This window comes from Odocoileus virginianus, chromosome 23 (assembly GCF_023699985.2).
Source record: "Odocoileus virginianus isolate 20LAN1187 ecotype Illinois chromosome 23, Ovbor_1.2, whole genome shotgun sequence".
Classification (NCBI taxonomy): domain Eukaryota; kingdom Metazoa; phylum Chordata; class Mammalia; order Artiodactyla; family Cervidae; genus Odocoileus; species Odocoileus virginianus.
In genome coordinates this window covers 31,528,616-31,542,954 of record NC_069696.1, presented here as the reverse complement: position 1 = coordinate 31,542,954, position 14,339 = coordinate 31,528,616, and the positions used below count along the sequence as shown (strand labels likewise).

Genomic DNA, 14,339 nt, shown 5'->3' with positions numbered 1-14,339 from the left:
ATGTGAGACAGTGATAATGCCTTGACTGAAATGTAAAGTAGGGTCCAGAGTGATGGCAGTTCTTCTTTAAGAAGGTGATCAGAAGAGGTCTGAAGAGGTGACATTGCACCAGAAATCAGAAAGGATTTTGAGGGGAGAGAGCCAGGTGACCATCTGGGGACCTCCAGGCAGAGGAATACCAAGTTCTCTCCAGTTCCAGCACATGGATTAAAACCCCATGTGATTGACAGAGGAATGGGTAAAGCAGATGTGGTATATAGGATGCATATGCCCAAAGGAATACTACTCAGCCATAAAAATAGTGAAATAATGCCATTTGCATCAGGGAGTCCATAGGATTGCAAAGAGTCAGACGTGGCTGAGTGACTGAACAACAATAACAATGCCATTTTCATCAACATGGATGGACCTAGAGATTATCATACTAAGTGAAGTAAGTCAGAAAGAGAAAGGCAAATACCATATGATATCACTTACATGTGGAGTCTAAAATATGACACAAATGAATTTATCTATAATTATCTACAAGAAAATAGACACATAGAGAACAGACTTGCGATTGCCAAGGAGAAGAGGGGATAAGGAAGGGATGGGATTAGTAGATACAAACCATTATTTATAAAATGGATAAACAACAAGGTCCTACTGTATAGCCCTGGGAACTATATTCAATATCCTATAATAAATGATAAATGGAAAAGAATATGAAAAATAATATATATATTTATGTATAACTGAATCACTTTGCTGTACTCTGGAAACTAATACAGCATTGTAAGTTTCAATTATACTTTAATAAAATAAATTTTAAAACTATCATTGAGCAATTAAAAAAAAAACCTATGTGGACTTTATATGTAGCTCTTATTCTTATCTGACTTTGCACTGGGAGTGCTGGTTACTTACTTGTCTACTGGGATGCTAAATCTTAATCTTTCTTTTAATTTAGATTGATACCATGTTCCCTGTTACTCTGATTATACCACTATCTTAACTAAGGTTTTGATCTTGTGTTAATGCTTTTTGTGTGTGTGTGTGCATACAGAAAAGTCCTTTTAGAACCCAGACCCTAACCACTGGGAGGAAGCACTTCTCCAGGGAATGATCAAAATAGAAAACTGCTCTAGTTCTAGGGAGTGTAGGCGTTTTCCAGCAAGAGGAGGTTTATAAGGAGCTGCTAAGCAGGGAGGGGAAGTAGGAAGATGTCCTGAAACATGTCTTTATGGTTTAACATCATTCTGTTTCAAATGAATTGTGAAAACAGCAGATGTATTTTTCCAAGTCCAACTATAAAAATATGTTTCAGGGAAATAAGATTGGTTTCGATATTATCCATTTTTTGGCTTCCATTACTCTAAAGCATTGAGAGTTGTCTTTGGTAGGCACAAAACAAGAAAATTGCTGTGAGCAGTTATTCACAGAACTCTTATCAGATATATCTATTTCTCTTATAAATGCTTAGAAGATTTCAGAAATGTCTATCTGAAACCTGAACAGCTAGAAAACTCAGATGATCAGTTCTATTCTTTTGTGTTCATAGGTGGGAAGTATTTCTTATTGGAAAAGTATTTATTTGTTCATTTGACTATGTCAAGTCTTAGTTGTGGCATAGGGAATCTTCCTTGCATCATGTGGGATCTTTTGTTGAGGTGCACGGACTCTCTAGTTGTGACATGTGGGCTCAGTAGTTGTGACGCTGGAGCTTAGTTGTTCTGCAGCATGTGAGATCTTAGTTCTCCAACTAGGGATTGAACATGCATCCCCTGTATTGCAGGGTGGACTCTTAACCACTAGACCACCAGGGAAGTCCCCAGAGAAAAGTATTTCTAACAGAAAGAGATAGCGGGTAAAGAATGACTTTAAATAAAACACCAGGGGACTACAGTAAATTTCCATCAGTCAAGTAAGATTCTGCTAAATCCTTACACTCTCTGTAAATCCGCAAAAGTGTTAAAGATTGTTGAATCCCATAGCGTGGCCAGTAATAAAGTGACTTTGGAATAAGGAAAAATTCAATTATGGTCAGCACAGTTTTAGTTTATCTCTGGAATTGGTAATGGAAACTTGACTCATGAAAACCATCAAAGAAACAAAGCAATGAACTCTCAACCCATTTCCAGTCACCATTTCTAGTATGCATTTACTGTATTTGTCTTGCTTTGGGGGGTATTCTCTTGAGGCATTAGGATTAGTATGCATGCTAAGTTGCTTCAGTCGTGTTCGACTCTGTGCAACCCTATGCATTTGTAGCCTGCCAGGCTCCTCTGTCTATAGGATTCTCCAGGCAAGAATACTGGAGTGGATTGCCATGACCTCCCCCAGGGGATCTTCCCCACCCAGGGATCAGACCTGCGTCTCTATGTCTCCTGCATTAGCTGGCAGGCAAGTTCTTTACCACTAGCACCACCTGGGAAGCCCCAAAATATCTACACAATCATATAATGAAAGAACCTGTAAAGTCTGTCCGCTTTTGTTTCTAAGAAATTCCTTCCTTTTTAGTTTTACGCAACAAAGGTGACTCCCTTTTTCAAACCATCTCAATACACTTTGTATGTAAATCCAAATTCTAGCTTCTGGGTTAATATAAAGGACATCGAAAACCTGAATTTATCCAGAGCATTTATATTATAGTATAGTAGCCTTTTCACTGAAAGCTTTTCAGTAGTATTAACTAATCATGGTTGAGAAGAGACATCCTAAGATTTCTTTTTTTGCATTGTTGAAGACTAATCACCTCTGGCTTCTCTGGTAGCTCAGCTGGTAAAGAATCCACCTGCAATGTAGGAGACCCTGGTTTGATTCCTGGGTTGGGAGGATACCCTGGAGAAGGGATAGCCTACCTACTCCAGTATTCTTGGGCATCTCTGGTGGCTCAGATGGGAAAGAATCCGCTTTCAATGTTGGAGACCTGGGTTCAATCCCTGGATTGGGAAGATCCCCTGGATAAGGGGATCTGTAATTATCAGGATCAGAGAGTTGGACACGACTGAGTGATTTTCACTTTCAATCACCTCTGAGTTATCTCAACAGTCTTAGAATTAAAAAAATTTTCTGCGGGAAAAAAGGAGCCTTGCTTGTCTGTGATTTATGTGGTGTTTGATTTATGTTTTCCAAGCTGTAGTAGTTCATAATTGAAGCACTTCTCATCACCACCCAGAAACTCTGGAAGACATAGCATCTTTTAATTTGCAAACTCAGCATTGGCCATACACAGAGATGTTAGGAGAGTTTTGTGGCCACCAAGTGCCACAGGCATCTAATGATGTGTTGCCACTGGGATGAGCCCTCCCATTTCATTGACAGCATGTGTTATCTATTATGACAGAACTGGCTTCAAGATTTTAATTGCTTGATGACAAGATCTATATTTGGGGGGGTAAGAATTGTCTGGGCAAATGTTTTGTGTGTAACAGTCGTTTGGATTAATTGGTTATTTTCCTTGCAAATCTAAATAAGGTGCAGACAATGTGGGTGCCTAGGATTTTTGTGTGAATCAAGGGTAAGAATAACAGAAGAGCCTGTTCTGTGTTGGTGGTAAGCAAGCATCATTTGGAGGCTACTACATATACATACTGGAATCAAGCCTCAGATAAATGTACTGGTTGAACATTGATGATCCGAAACTGTTGCCAGCAACCAGATCCCATGCCTGAAGTCGGTGGGGAGATGTAGGAATGCTCAGTTGTTATGATTATTTGGGAACCACAGACAATGAAGCATTCTGCCTTGAGGTTTTTCTGATAGAAAATGAGGCTGTCTCAAATCCTTTGTCTCAAGCTTGTCCAAACTTGGAAATTATCTTTCATATATTTTTTCTTATCCCCGTTTTTGGGTTTATGCTAGCAGCAGTGTAATGAAAGGTCCTAGACTCTCAGAATGAAAACCCTAATTAATTTCTGCCTGAAAGATGCCACTCTAGAAAAAAATATTCCTTCATTGCATTCTCAAAAATGTATTATTTCAGTACCATCTTCTTTTATGTATACTGATTTAATCTGTGGATAAGATAATGAGTTTTAAAAGGCATTTCACCTTTCAGTATACAAATAATATCAGTTACCATTGGCTTGATGGTAATTGTGGTCTGTGAACAGGACCATGAAGCTTCTCTTGAGTCATCCTTTAAATATTTTCCTTTTCTTTATTTGTTTGCCTTTCAATCCTGTAGGTATTCCCACAGTTTATGGTCTTTGCTTGGAGCTGAGGATTTAATCTCATCCCATCTTATTTCCATTTCCCTTTCTCTTGGTTTATACCCTGAGACACTTGGGGAAAGGAAATTCTTTGCCAGATTCTTAGGTCTTTGCTTGAGGCAAAGCTCCATGAACACCCACGAAGCAAAGACCACTGTTCAGAAAAGAAAGTAGAGAGTTGTTCTTTCAAATCCTCATTTCTTGTCGTAGGGATTTAGAAGTGAGAAATAGCAGAGGAGAGGGTAAATCATAGCAGTGACAGGAGGATCCTCTGGTACAGCTGCTTGTGGTCAACGTGAGGAATGAGTGTGTGGGCAGTTTTGTGCGTGCTTCATGCTCAGTCATTCAGTTGTGTCTGACTCTTTTGCGACTCCATGGACTGCAGCCCGCCAGGCACCTCTGTCCATGGGATTCTCCAGGCAAGAAGACTGGAGTGAGTTGCCATTTCCCTCTCCAGTGGATCTTCCCAATCGAGGGACTGAGCCCACACCTCCTGCGTTAACAGGCAGATTCTTTCCCACTCAGCCACCAGGGAAGCCTGTGGCCAGTTTTATTGGAGGACAAATGAAATGAGGAGCCAAACTCAAGATGCAGGAGAGGAAGGATGCCTTATCAAAAATGATGATTAGTAATTTGTTTCTGTAATTGTCTCAAACACAATAGCTTTTTGTGGGTTTTGAATTATGATTTTTAAATTCAAATTGATGAAGAAATGGATAAAATGTGCTTCTTCTCTAGAAAAGAGTTTTCCTTAAAATGAAGCTGTAAAAATCCTACTCCCAAGCTTTTTTCACAAGCATTATGAAAGCCAAGCTAAAAGGTCCTAGGCTTGAAGGTAGGATTAGGACACTAGTCACCATTTAAGTGTTTTCTTGTAGTCTTTGTATCCTCACTTGCAACGTACTTTATGGTAGAGATTGATAACCTTTCTTCCTTGTGACTGTAAGAGTTAGTGTCTCTTAGTGTGATGGATGCTAGGACTTCCTATGTTCCAGAAGGACCTGCTTTGGATATTGTTAGAGCCATCAACAACTCACCTGCCGTGTGTCATTTGAAAGCATTTTCCGAGAAAAGTAAACTTGTATTTCTAAAATCTGTCTTTCTGAAATGTGTCTGCACTATTTTAACTTGATCTGCAAGGAAAGAGCCGGAGCAGGGCTGATGCTCTTCTTTCTCATCCTTAGTGCTCTTCCTGCCACATTTTCAGTCTGGCTGCGGCCAGCAGATATAACAGCTGTCTCCCAAGGTGGCATGTGTGTTGACTTGGGGACTTTTCTTGTGCCAGGAAACAATGTCATGAGAACCATCCATGGGGTGGGAGAGATGATGACCCAGATGGTGCTCAGCAGAGGCTCTATCTTCCCCATGAGTGTGCCCGACATTCAGCCCAGCCTGCACCCCAGCAAGCAGGGGAGCCCCACTGATCATGAGGACGTCACCGTCATGGACACCAAGCTGAAGATCATTGAGATTTTACAGGTGAGGGCCGAATGGGGGGGAAGCAACAAGCGCCTGCCTGTGCCTGTTGGTTTAATGTCTTAACTTTTTGTTCCAGATCACTGTGTAAATATTCTGAAATGCCGTTGATCTAATTTTATTTCATTTAAGATAATGATAAGCCTGGGAAGAAATCTCACACTGACACTATTTAACATATTAATTACATGTGTGCATGCCCATTAAATAGTTTAATGATGATACCTAACAAATATGGAGTGCTTTGAGGTTGACATAACTTCTTTAATATATATTTTGTCATTTAACATTGACCTTGATTTAATTTTACCTTAATTTAGGAAGGGTTTCACAGTAGGTTTCACAGAAGTTAAGATTGAATTCCAGCTCTTTTTTTACTTTTAACTAAATTGGACATTTGATTCTATGTATACAGATTTATCGTAGTAAGAGACTTTATTTTTATTAACTTAAAAGTAAATGACTGTTTTTAGCATTTTATGTAAGTGACTGTCTTGATGTTTTTGTTTCCAAAACGCTAGGAATAATATATGTAAATATGTTTATTCATCTATGTACTTATTTTTAATTTTGGCTGTGTGGGCTCTTAGTTGCCGTGTGTGGACTCTCTCCTGTTGCAGTGAATAGGGGTTACTCTTCATTGCCGTTCTTGGGCTTCAGTGGTTGTGGTGTATGGGCTGAGTTGCCCCACGGCATGTGGAATCTTCCAGGACCAGGGATTGAACCGGTGTCCCCTGCATTGGTAGGAGGATCCTTAACCACTAGACCACCAGGGAAGAGCAATAATATATACATTTAAAAACTAACTTAGTCTAATACCTTTGTCTATGAAGTTAAAGGAGCAAACTGCTATTTTGTGACCAGTGGTTTAGTATGGGATAGTAAATAAAATCCCATTATTATAGCTATGAATTCTTAGCATTTTTTTTAAGTTTGGAAAGTAGTTTTATGATACTTTAATTATAGCATTTATTCCATATTTGAAAATTGGAGCCTGGAGTTTTTGAGGATCTATTAAAGTTCTGGCTACAGTTTACTAAGTCTTTCATCCTAATTTAATGTAGACTAGCTACCAGAACTGGATTAGTTGTCCTGGAAGGATCTGTACATTTTTATTTAAAGTAATTAGATTTATAATCATAAAAAGTTTCACAGTTCCGCCACGAATTCCAAAGGCTGAGTCCCGAGAAATTATTGGCAGGCATCCCAACCCCGTGTTCACTACCCTGAGAAATCACTCAGTTGTCCTGTTCTTAACCCAAGGAAGGTGTCGATCACCTGACCTGTGGGCCTAGAGGGCTCCCAGCTTAGTCCTCCTCATGGGACAGCCTCTGAAATACATGTCCTCACTTTAGCCCAATGACAGTTACAGATATTCTGCATTTACAAAAAAGTCCATTATAGCTAAAAAATGATGAGATGGCGAAACCATGGCAGGGCAGAGCAGGACTGGCTTGCTTTTGCTGCTGCAGTTGGGTCCTTTCTGTATTTCTTGTTGAACCTCTGTTCTTGCTCCGGTTTTTGTGTGCCTGTGTCTGACGCTGATTCCCTGTGTCTGCGTTCCCCTGTGCTCCTCTTGACTGTTTCTTTTTAAGATTGTCTCTTCAAGAATTTCTTTGTAGCCACGTTCCTTGAGCAAGTCTCCTGCTTTCTTGCCAGCTGCTCTTCCTCTCCAGCCCTTCCTTTCTTTCCCCATCATTGTGGGTATTTTCTTTAAGTCTTTTTGTTTCTCTCTCATCCTCTCCCTCTGTCTGTCTTCAGCCCTTGTTAACTCTTCTTTCTTTGTCTTTCTTTTTATTCTTCCCTCTCCCCCTCCCCTTCTACCTTCCATTATTTTTCACAATGAACTATATTAGAGATGGAAGTTTGAATTTTGGCTCTATTTATAGAATATAATTCTTTGAATATTAATCATCAACTAAAAGCCACTGAGTGTTTCATTAATTTATGTTTTCATACTTTGTTCTTTACATGAAAGTGAAGTGTTAGTCGCTTAGTGGTGTTTGACTCTTGGTGACCCCATGGACTGTACCAGCCAGGTTCCTCTGTCCTTGGGATATTCCAGGCAAGAATATCGGGTTAGGTTTACTATTTCCTTCTTCAGGGGATCTTCCCGACCCAGGGATCAAACCCTGGCAGGCAGATTGTTAACTGTCTGAGCCACCAGAGAAATAAATTCGCTTAAAAAAACAACTCTTCGTTTTATGCACCTGCAGTCTAGCTTCTGCTCCTGCCAATCTGCTCCCCAAGCCCACTGGTCCTTCCTCAGCCCCCTCCTCCCGCGATCTGTCTCCAGCTTTGAAAATCCCCTTCGTAATTGGAATCAGCTCGACTAATAGTGATAGTGGTGCTCAGTGCATGCTAATAAGAGCTTCTTTGGTGTCTGCTTTACTCTCTGGATTATATGCTGTTCAGAGGCAGGTTTTATATCCCTGGGACCTTTTCCGCACTCTTGGTACCTGCCTCAGTACCTGGCTGAACAAGTTTGTGGAGCTTGACTGAACACAGCTGACATGGAGCATGGCTGTGACCCAGGAGGAACATAAAGGCCTAGCAGAAGAGCAACAGGGAGAAGAAAGAGAGAGAGGCATTCAGCTTTGGACCCGTAGCTGTAAATAATGTGTTGGGTGAGCAAAAAGGAGAAAAATTGATTTGGACTACGGAACCAGGGAAAGCTTCATTTCAAAAGGGATTCAAACAGGACCTTGGAGGATATCTCAAAAGCTAGTAATTATGGGGTAGAGGAGAAGAATATTCAAGGTAAAGTGAACCATGAAGATAAATGTGAGGAGGTAAGAGAGACGCTGCAGGCATTCCAGCCTGTGCTGTTCAGATGGAGAAGAACCAAAAGAGAGAGAGGAAGGGGCAGGAGGATGGGAGGAGGGAGATGGGGGTCTGACACTGCTGACACTGGCATAGATAGTGAGAACTAGGTTTAGAGGGTACCACCAAACCCCCAGTTTTCTGAAACTCGCATGACCGTTATTGTTTGCTGTTCCAATGAGCATCTCTTAAGAGAGTGTAGGGGACACAGATAATAATTATACTGGGAGCAAAGGCTGTCCCAGGACTCTCCCAGGCAAACGGCATGGCAGGTTGCCCTGTGTAAGTCTGCCTCTCTGTTGTTTCCCGTCTCCACTCAGATAGCGACATATACCTTTTCCTTCTTGATCTCCATTATATTTTATACCACATGGGTAGCCCTCAATCATTTCCTAAGTATGTTAACAATGCTGTAGCAGGGACTGACAGCCCTATAGTTGAGACTCCATGCTCCCACTTCGGAGGTGAGGGTTTGATTCCTGCTCGGGGAACTAAGATTCCACATGCTGTGCAGTGAAGCAAAAAACAAGTAACACCAACAAACAACACTATGGCAAAATATATTTAGTTTTTCCAACTCAGTGACTCTTCTTGAGGACCCTGGGCTCCAGGCACTTGCATCCTTCTCAGTGCTATGCACAGATGGGAACCTCATTGGTACTTAGTCTCTGTCGATACGTCCATTAAAGAGAACAAGGACAGCAGCACAGAGCCCAAGAGAGCCAGGCAGCAGGGAGGCGTATCCCTGGTATACCGGAGGCTGTTACTTAAGCTGCCCCTCTGAAGCCTCGATCCAGGACTCCTTTTGTTATAGTCAGAATCCACACTTCTGTAGCTAAAATCTTGGCCTTTCTGTTGTGAATGAGGGTCTCAGCTCTAGCACTGTTCTTGTGGAGCCAGTGGAAACTCTGCTCAGGGCTCAGGAAATTATGTCATCATAATGTCTTCATCCATATCTACTGGATACTCTCACCTGGAATATTCCAAGAGTGATCGTGGGAAGTCAAGTCATCTTCTTTTCAAAAACTGTCGAGGGATTTTACTGATATTGGCTCCTGCAAATGCCTCACTGTTCTTAGTGTTATGACTGTTTATCATGTGTGTGATGGAAGTGTTGAGTTTTCCAGTAAAGTTTTGAAGTAGTTCATGTGACATGTTGATAGTTACGTTGTTCTTGCTGTCCTATAATGAAATGAATTTTTAAACACCATGCTGATGAAAGAAACTTATGTTGTTTTTAATGTTTCTTATAGTTTATCTTGAGTGTCAGACTAGATTATAGGATCTCCTATATGCTGTCAATATATAAGAAGGAATTCGGGGAGAACAATGGAAATGCCGAAACGTCCACCAGTGGCTCTCCTGATACACTGCTGCCATCAGGTATTACCTTTGTGACAATATTTACTCTCTGGATGATGTTTCCATGAGAACTTCAAAGTTCCTTTTTATGCTTTAAGACAAGAGGCATTTGTATGAGACAAAAATGTTCAAATAATATCCACCAATGAAATGAAGGAGCTGAGACAGAAATTAAATAACATGTCTAGAATGACAGGGAGGATGTTTGCTGCTGCTGGTGCTCGGTCCTTTGAATGCAGTCTCTCTTGTTATCTTCACAACTCCACAAGTTTGAGTCCTCTTTATTGTGCCAGTTTACTGATCAGAAGACCAAGGTTAGAGTGGTTAAGTTACTTGCTTAAAGTTATGAAGTAGTGGAAAAGGGATTCTCTCTGAGGTCTCTCCAACTGCAGGTCTGAATCTTTTAAGAATTATGCTGTTTTGGTGAAAATCCAAGGGGATTATTTTTTTGGCTTGATCACAGAGCATGTGAAATGCATCTATCAGGAAGAAAGGTATTTTGTAGGAGTTACCCAACTCAAGAATAAAGACATGGCATTCCCATAAAGGTCTGGATGTGGGTGTTGGTTTTACTGTGTATGTGTGTGTGTTGGTTCTTTATTACCTTGTACAGTTGTAAATTGGTACTGTTTTTCAGTTTTTCACATTGAAAGTGTATAAGAATGAAGCTACTCTCTCTGTGAGTATAGGGGCATAATGACATAAGAGCATAAAAATTATTGTAAAAATGTTGTGACTCTAGAAAGTACCTTATGAAACCTAAGAAATATTAAATCACCACTTTTTTTTTTTCTGACTAGATCAGGCCAGCCATGACAAGCTGGAAACTATATCATATTGAAGATGGAATCTATATCACTGATGATTTAGCCAGTTCACAGAACTTTTTTGCTGGGGTGGGATTTTTATACAGATATGAAACTTCTTGAGAACTGCAGTCACTGTGATCACATCAGGAAGCCTCTTTGTGCATCAGTCAGTTTGATGGAAAGTCAGCGTAGTTAACGTGGATGCTAAGCCAAACGTCCTGCTCCCTGACTCATGGGTACCATCCAAGGCAGTGTGCTCTACACGTGGAGTTCGGCTCTCCTGAGCTAGAAGTCTCCCAGGCACATTTGCGTGTTGTTTTTATGCTTCCCAGAAGTGTAGAACCCCAAGGGGCTATTTCCAGGAATGAGGAGGCAGAACCAGAAAGTCTTGCTGGCGTTTGCATTGACACTAGCATAACAATTATTGGCTCTCAGAAGCCAGACTTCTGGAAAAAGGAGCTCTGTCAGTAAAAGAGTGGGAGGGGAAGTCTAGGGGCATCCCCAGAAAACCAGTCTTCTTTGATTTATCTGACCTCTTAAATCGGTTGTATTTGTATGAGGTGGCTTTCTGGGAAGAATCTTTTCCCTTTTTATATCTTGCTCCTTTTTCTTTTCGTGCTTTGGAGATGAGAAATAAATTGTGTACCTATCATAGACATCTTCAAAATGTTAGTGGTGGGGATGGGTGAGGAATCAAGACTGGTTCATATTAAAAAAAAAAAAAGCACTCTGTCCCACAAGAAGAAGGTATGGAATTGCAAAAGTAAGCTTAGGTAAAAAGATCATATTGTTTGGAAGTACCATGTAATAACAAGTTTCCTTATAGGTATATTGTGATTCTTTAAAAAATATTATCTTTCCATATCATTATCCATTTAAATTATATGTATATATATAGGTATGTGTGTATGTAGTTTTATATATATATATATATATATATATATATATATATATATGCTTATATAGATGAAGAAACTTTGAAAATAGTTTTATGTGATCTTTTCAATGTATCTTTGAGTATAATGATTTTTAAATGTAATTTAAAATTTAAAATATTGGTGATTTAAATTTAAAATTTAAATATTTAAAATATTGGTGAATAAGAGACACTGTATTGTGACTTTTTAAAGTGTTAATTGACTTTTGGTGGCATAAAGAAATTAAGACAAAAATATTTTAAAGTATGCTACATTAATATAAATATTGGGACTCCTAATTATAAAAATATAAAGGATGGATTTTTTACCATTTTACCATTTGTCTTTGCAGCTATTGTTCCTGATATAGATGAAATTGCAGCTCAGGCAGAAACTATGTTTGCTGGAAGGTATAGTAGTATTTATGTATCATTATTTTATGAATAAGATTTTACTTAGAATTTTACAATACTTTATCATTCCCTGTATCTATTTAATTTTATATCCTTTATGGTTGCCAACATAATTCCTGCCAGAAATGAAGCTGCGAATTTACTATAGAAGAGAAAGCATAGCTTTTCTTTAGGTCAGGTTAAAAAAAAAAGACAGGAGAGATGACATCAGTGTATTGAACTTTCCCCTGAATTCTTTGCTTTTCTTTCCTCAAATAATGACAGCACACGAATGCCCTTTAAGTCTCCTGGCAAAAATACCGCTGGATCTTGCAAAACACTGCTTCCCAAAATCTGAGAAATTTGAGGCAAGAAAGTAACTTCTTTCAATGTTATCATTAAGTATATATGTGAGAACTAATGCTCATCATCTGTCAGTTGGAAATATCCATATGATTGAAGGAAATGAAATATCTCTGCATGGCTACCCTCCTTTGCTGTCAAGAGCCCTACTATTCATTGTTTTTAGGTTGTTGCTTTGGTTTCCCCAGAAATGAAACTAATAGAAAGAAAAGTAAAACCCGTACGATGTCTGAGCTACAAATATTGAGTTTCTAGCATGAATTTTTATCACAGATTTGCCATATGTACCTAACAGATTTCTGTACTAAGCCTTTTGTTGCATTTTCTTTGATTAGCAAGAAAAGACAAGAAGAAAGACTCAGGGAAGCCCAAAAAGGATTTTTATCTCTAGTGAACTTTTGGTTTAGGTTTGCTTTTATATTGTTTTGCCAGTTTCTGCTGTTGTTATTGTTACTGTGTTTTCCTATTCAAGTTTTTGTTATTCCTGAGAAGAGGATAAACCAGTGTATGATTTTCACTGAAATAAACGAACTTTTCATCCGGGTAATCTAGCCCAGAGTCCGAACACAGCAAACTCGCGGAGTTGCTCTGGCTCTGGCCTGGCCTGTGCGCGTGAGCATGCTGCGCCTCACTGCCTCATCACCTGTCCTGAGCAGGTTTGGGGCCTGGTTGGGGGCGTTGGGGCTGGTAAATTGGTCCTCAACGTGGGTCCAGCTGATATGCCTTCTCAATAAACGCTTCTGGATTGATTCAGATTCTATCTTTGTCTGTGTCTAGATTACCAGATCATTCCAGTTTGCCTGCTACTTTCCTATTGCAGTCACTGAGAGTCTCCCATCTTAGGAACCCTCTCGGTCTCGGACAGACTGGGACTTTGGTCACCCCTCCTTTCATGGACAGTCACAAGCTTTTCTTTATGTTCCATTTCCTCATTAATTGTGCCTGCAAGCTAAGTCGCTTCAGTCGTGTCCCACTCTTTGTGACCCTGTGGACTGTAGCCCTCCGGACTCCTCTGTTTCTGGGGATTCTCCAGGCCAGAATAATGGAGTGGGTTGCCATGCCCTTCTCCAGGGGATCTTCCCAACCCAGGAATCAAACCCACGTCTCTTATGTCTCCTGCATTGGCAGGCAGATTCTTTATCACTAGCGCCACCCTGGGAAGCCCCCTTATTAGTAACATGAGGCCAAAGAAAGTAAAAAGGTCTTCCTTTGCAATTTACAATTTTTTGTGGAGGGGTGATTGTGGAAATAGTGTTAAGTCTGAAAATGCATACACTATTTTAGCCACTTATGACTAGATTTTATGTAAATACGAGTCTTTTAGAATGATTTTTTGGTTTTACAGAAAGGAGAAAAATCCAGTTCAACTCGATGACGAAGGAGGCAGGACGTTTTTACGGGTCCTCATTCATCTGATCATGCATGACTACCCGCCTCTGCTATCGGGAGCCCTGCAGCTGCTATTCAAGCACTTCAGCCAGAGAGCGGAAGTTTTACAGGCATTTAAACAGGTGAGATTGAGTAGCCTTCAGTGCTTCCACCCGCAGAGGCTCTGAAATGTTGTTTATAGCATCCAACCTGACTTAATGGTTGCGGAGTTAATGAGACTGCAGCTTTTCCTGGGGACACTTTCTATTTTTAAAGATAGATATGGCCTTGTCTGCAGCCAAGACATGATCTATTTTAGAAAGTGATTTTTCAGTTAGTATCTTTAATGTGGGTGATAGGCACTAAGATTTAGGAAGGCACTGGGGGATAATACCATATTAGGAATGTTGTTGCCCCTGCTGTTATTCTGACCCTAAATTTTACTGATCGGTTTGGGTACTACACCGAAATAAATGTTTTGTGATTGAAAAATATATGAATCCAAAAGAGAGGAATTGTGATCGAGCTAATCTTTTTCTTTGTCATCTTTGAATGATACCAATTTTGAGACCATGAATGAAGACTATCTCTGGGCTTACTTGTATTTCACTAATAGTTCCTTAATACAACATTGAT

The 14,339-nt window shown here is 40.0% G+C and overlaps 1 protein-coding gene across 3 annotated transcripts in view; it reads left to right on the top strand.

Annotated features, from left to right (window-relative positions):
* The window catches only part of ITPR2 (inositol 1,4,5-trisphosphate receptor type 2), a 567,579-nt gene that overhangs the window by 221,381 nt on the left and 331,859 nt on the right, over positions 1-14,339 (top strand). For all 3 annotated transcript variants that reach the window (XM_070453823.1, XM_070453822.1, XM_070453824.1), the window contains exons 22-25: positions 5,479-5,672; positions 9,746-9,875; positions 11,933-11,990; positions 13,681-13,846. In XM_070453823.1, coding sequence (XP_070309924.1) covers positions 5,479-5,672; positions 9,746-9,875; positions 11,933-11,990; positions 13,681-13,846 — 548 coding nt within the window. The remainder of the gene's footprint in view (positions 1-5,478; positions 5,673-9,745; positions 9,876-11,932; positions 11,991-13,680; positions 13,847-14,339) is intronic.